General features: G+C 47.8%; 1 protein-coding gene across 1 annotated transcript; it reads left to right on the forward strand.

Annotated features, from left to right (window-relative positions):
* Positions 1–1,702: 1,702 nt before the first annotated feature.
* LOC102439644 (zymogen granule membrane protein 16-like) lies at positions 1,703–3,390 on the forward strand. The gene is made up of 3 exons (XM_006109085.2): positions 1,703–1,762; positions 1,927–2,059; positions 2,978–3,390. Exons 1-3 carry the CDS (start codon positions 1,708–1,710, stop codon positions 3,291–3,293), a joined length of 504 nt encoding a protein of 167 aa, XP_006109147.1. The 5' UTR covers positions 1,703–1,707; the 3' UTR covers positions 3,294–3,390.
* The last annotated feature ends 1,194 nt before the right edge of the window (positions 3,391–4,584 follow it).

Consider the following 4,584-nt stretch of genomic DNA (forward strand, 5'->3'; position numbering starts at 1 on the left):
AGAGAAAAAAGGAGAGATCCCAAGGCAAGCTGAGCCTTTATTTTATAGCGAGAGGTAAACAAGGTAGTGGTTTCTATAGTTACACAGTTCTTGTGAGTTTCACTTGTTTTGACCATAGTTACACTTCCTGCACTTCCCTCAGCCCATTAGCTTCCCAGATAAGATCTAGAGAGCCTCATAAGGTCAAGCCTAATTATGCTAAGAGGACTGTGCCCTCTAAACTGGGAATTGTTTGTGACTTTGCCCACAGGTCAGTCCGAGGCTTAACCCTATATCAGCTCCCCACATGTTTGAACTTTTTCACATAAAATACTAGGGAAGCAGAAAAAAAATTTGTCAGGCAAATAGTAGGCCCTCCTAAAGTATAAGACGTGGGCAGTGCAATTCCTTTCTAAAGGCTGGAGAGGGCAATGTTATTCAAAAGGAGAACAGATTGCAGGTGAGAGCACTTGTAAACATCCAATAGAGGAGGGAGAACCTTAGGCCACACCCAGAGGTGATTAGTGACTTTGCCCACCCAACGCTGTTTGCCCTTTGCTTGGTGATATTTCTCAAGTTTATTCTGCTCCTCCTGAGATCTGGGCTTTGGCCTAGAGTGGACCCCACCCTGCCACCTGTAACCCTTAAGGGGAGGGGCTGGATAAAATGTTCCAGACCCTGCCTGACAACTGACCCTAAGAGATTGATCATGTTTGCCCAGGAGGTGAGGTTCACACGATAAAGAGCAGGGGGAGGGCTTAGACCTGGTATAAAAGATCTGCAAGATCCTGGGGGGTTACTTTGCATCTGAAACTGCCAGGTAAGGGGTGACAGAGGCCTGAGCTAAGGGGAGACAAGGAAGCCTGGATTTGAGTTAGGGGGAATTCACACTGAGCAGAAGAGCTGGCTTGGATTGAATGGCAGAAGGGAGAGCGGGGTGTCAGTTAACTGGGGCATCTGGATCGGAGTTAGTCATGGGTGCATCGATATCTGGGTCTCAGCTGAAAGACTGGGGACACTTGGGATGCTCAGGGGCATGGACATGGCCATATTTGTGATAGTGGAGAAAGAATGATGACAAATAGATTACGCACCAGGGATCTAATATCTTGAGCTAGTCCCAACTCCTACAACTTTTCAGTCTATCCCACCTCCACCAGAACTGCTTGGAAACTGGTGTTGGCACAGTCTCTTCTCTGACTGCCTTCACTCCTCAAGTGACACAGAGACACACCTCTAAAATACTCTTTTCCTTCTGAGACCAGGGTAAAACTAGGAATTTAAATTATGCCCCAGATGCCCCATAAATCAGGCCAATCTACCCCAGCTGGACTTCCGTTAGGTTTTCTCAGACTCCTGGTTTGGTACACTCAACCATTTCTATGATTTGGAGATTTCCTCTACTTCTTTAGAAAACTCCTTTCCTGCTTTGTGCCAGGAGGGAACAACGCTCAATACAGCTTAATCCAGGTAGAGGGTTAGGATTGATCTGCCTTGGGACAGACGAGGAGGGTTGGCTACAGGCCGACCAGGGAGAGGCAGAGGGGATAAGGACACAGAAGATAGTATCTGAGAGGAACAGGAGTAGAGACTATGCATCCTTTCAAAGCCAAGACTGGGTCAGCTAGGTCTGAGTCTCAACTGGAGGTCAGGGATGCCTGGGTAAATGAAGTCCTGAGGAACAGGGTAAATCTTCACTTTCTCCTTTCTTCCCATTCCAGCCCCAGAATGTTGGCCATTGCGGTTCTTGCCCTCCTTTGTGTATCGGCCTCTGCCAATGCCAGTAAGTGAGAACCTGGGAGCCCAGTACGGGATCACTGCTGGCGGCCAAGGCTTTCAGAGGCGGGGTTGGGGTGGTGGGAACCGAGTTGTGGGAGGAATATGCATGGTAGGGAGAAACTGAGCTCTCAGGGAACTTCTCCCTCAATCTCTTACTTTCCCTTCCAGTTCAGGCGAGGTCCTCCTCCTACAGTGGAGAGTATGGAGGTGGTGGCGGACAACGATTCTCTCATTCTGGCAACCAGATGGACGGCCCCATCACTGCCATCCGTGTCCGCGTCAACAGATACTACATCGTAGGGTAAGATTCACTGAGTTTCTGTGGTTTGAGGACCTTCTGGGATCTTACTAAAGTGGGAACTTCTCAGTCACTTTGGGTCACACCTGTTTCAATCAACAAGTCCAGGGATAACATGGTATGTGAAAGCTGCTAGAGGCTTGGATTTGAGACCTGCATTGCTGAAACCTCTACAATCCGAACATGAGTGATCCTGGGTAAATCACATACCATAAACTCTCAGGGGCCTGGAAATTGTCTAGTTTGGCCCCCATTCAAGGTTTATTATTTTACTTTTTAAAAAAATTTTATTTATTGATTTAAGGGAGAGGAAGAGAGAAAGAGAGAGAGAAACATTGATTTGTTGTTTAATTTATTTACTCATTCACTAGTTGTTTCTTGTATGTGGTCTGACCTGAGATCAAATCCAAAACCTTAGCATACTGGGACGATGCATATCAGGATTGAGCTACCTGGCCAGGGCCCTACCCTAGGTTTAAACCCCCTCTGGCATCCTCCATCTTTGCTGATGCCTCTCCTAAAATGTGTATCCTTCTGATCCTGGATCCGCATGCTGGTACAGCAGAGACAAGTCTTTTCCCTCATGAGAGCCTTTCAGATGTTTGAGAAATTGCTTTGCTTCTTTCGGGTGGGGGTGAGGGTACAGTGGGAGTCTAGACTTCAAGCTCAAGCTCTGGCACTTACTGAGTGACTCTGGGAAAGTTGTTTTCCCTCTGTGAGTCTGTTTGTGGTCAAAATGAGGAGTTGAAGTTCCCTGTATGATCTCCAAGGGCTCACCCAACCCTCACACACTGTGGAACTGGCAGGAGGCTTATCATCCCTGTCACCAGTTTGAAGGTCTCAGGGTAGAGGCCAAGAGGTCCTGCGTTCTCATTACCCTATTCAGTGTCTCCCCTTCCTTCCTCCTCACCCTGTCCCCAGTCTCCAGGTACGCTATGGCAAGGTGTGGAGCGACTATGTGGGCGGCAGCCAGGGAGACCTGGAGGAGATCTTTCTGCACCCTGGGGAATCGGTGATCCAGGTGTCTGGCAAGTACAAGTACTATCTGAGGAAGCTGGTCTTCGTGACTGACAAGGGCCGCTACCTGCCTTTTGGAAAAGACACAGGCACCAGTTTCAATGCTGTCCCCTTGCACCCCAACTCTGTGCTACGATTCATCAGTGGTCGCTCTGGCTCCCTCATTAATGCCATCGGCCTGCACTGGGACGATTATCCCAGTGACTGCAGCAGCTGCTGAGACCCAGCAAGAGCAATGCAGTGTGGGGGGTGAGAACCCCCTTGCCACCAACCCCCTCCACATGGCTCCATTTAAAAAATAAAAGGGCATGGCTAAACTTGTGTGTATGTGGGTGTCTGCAGCTGGGATCCACCTCCTGACTCTGGGTATGGATGTGTGAATCTCTTTCTTGGCTATCTGTAGGATGTTAGTCTAGGGAAGAGTGGGAGGATGGGGGAAAGGTGTTAAAGTCTTGGGCTTTTCTTCATTATTTATCAAAAGGAGATAAGATTCTGATTTGCACTAATTCATTTTTCAAGGATAGCTCCTGAGAGTGTTTACCCAAATTGGAGTTCTGAGGCTGAGGGTAAGGCCTCGATGTGACTTGCTGCCCAAACCCAAGATGCTCCACTCTCTAGCCCTTCTCTCCCCTTGTCCTCCCCTCCCTTGAGATAGCACCTCTTTACCAAGGCTGTCACCTCACTCTCTAGAACTTAACCCACTCCCTGTATGTGGGTGGCCTGGACCTTTATCCTTTGTTCTTTCCCAGAACCCACCTGAAGTTTAGCCTAATGTGTCAAGGACTCTGCCTATTACCCAGACTAGTCCCTCCCCACCTTTATCCATAAGCCCTGGCATCCTTTCTAGCTCCTTCAGAACTGAGGTTCCTTCCTTAGGAAGTCACCACTTCCTCACAGCTTCTATGCTATCAACACCATCCTCAAAATAAAGGGCTTTTCAAAGTGGGGGAGATTTCCACTGTGGGTTCCTATGAACATAAGGGATTGGTTAGAGTTCAGGGATTAGAGTGACTGGTTAGATTCAGCAATATAAAGCTGCTTTGAAAATAATTCTTAGGACTCTAGTTCCCAGTCCTAAAACATTTCTTCCCAATTAGACAAAGATAACAATTATGTACATGTAACTTTATAAAGAAACTAGAGGCCTGGTGCACAAATTCGTGCACAGGTGGGGTTCCTCAGCCTGGCCAGAGATTGGGACCGATTGGGGCCGGCTTGCCCAGTCCCAGTGAGGGTGGCAGGAGGTTGGTTGGCCAGGGAAGGTTGGCTGTGGGAGCACACTGACCACCAGGGGGCAGCTCCTGCCTTGAACATCTGCCCTTTGGTAATCAGTGTGCATCATAGCGACTGGTCAATCGGTCGTTCTGGTTGTTCGGTCACTTAGGCTTTTATATATATAGATATTAACATTATAGAAACAAACTCATGCCTAGACTATTTTTATAACAATTCCTTTCTCTAAATGGAATTTCATTGGATGGAATATTATGTCACTGTAATTTTCTTTATTG

The sequence above is a fragment of the Myotis lucifugus genome, unplaced genomic scaffold (assembly GCF_000147115.1).
Source record: "Myotis lucifugus unplaced genomic scaffold, Myoluc2.0 scaffold_5691, whole genome shotgun sequence".
In the NCBI taxonomy this organism is placed as follows: domain Eukaryota; kingdom Metazoa; phylum Chordata; class Mammalia; order Chiroptera; family Vespertilionidae; genus Myotis; species Myotis lucifugus.

Coding starts and splice junctions, on each gene's coding strand:
- LOC102439644 (XM_006109085.2), top strand. CDS start 1,708: ATGTTGGCCATTGCGGTTCTTGCCCTCCTTTGTGTATCGGCCTCTGCC. Junction 1,763..1,926: donor ATCGGCCTCTGCCAATGCCA/GTAAGTGAGAAC, acceptor TTTCCCTTCCAG/TTCAGGCGAGGTCCTCCTCC. Junction 2,060..2,977: donor AACAGATACTACATCGTAGG/GTAAGATTCACT, acceptor CCCTGTCCCCAG/TCTCCAGGTACGCTATGGCA.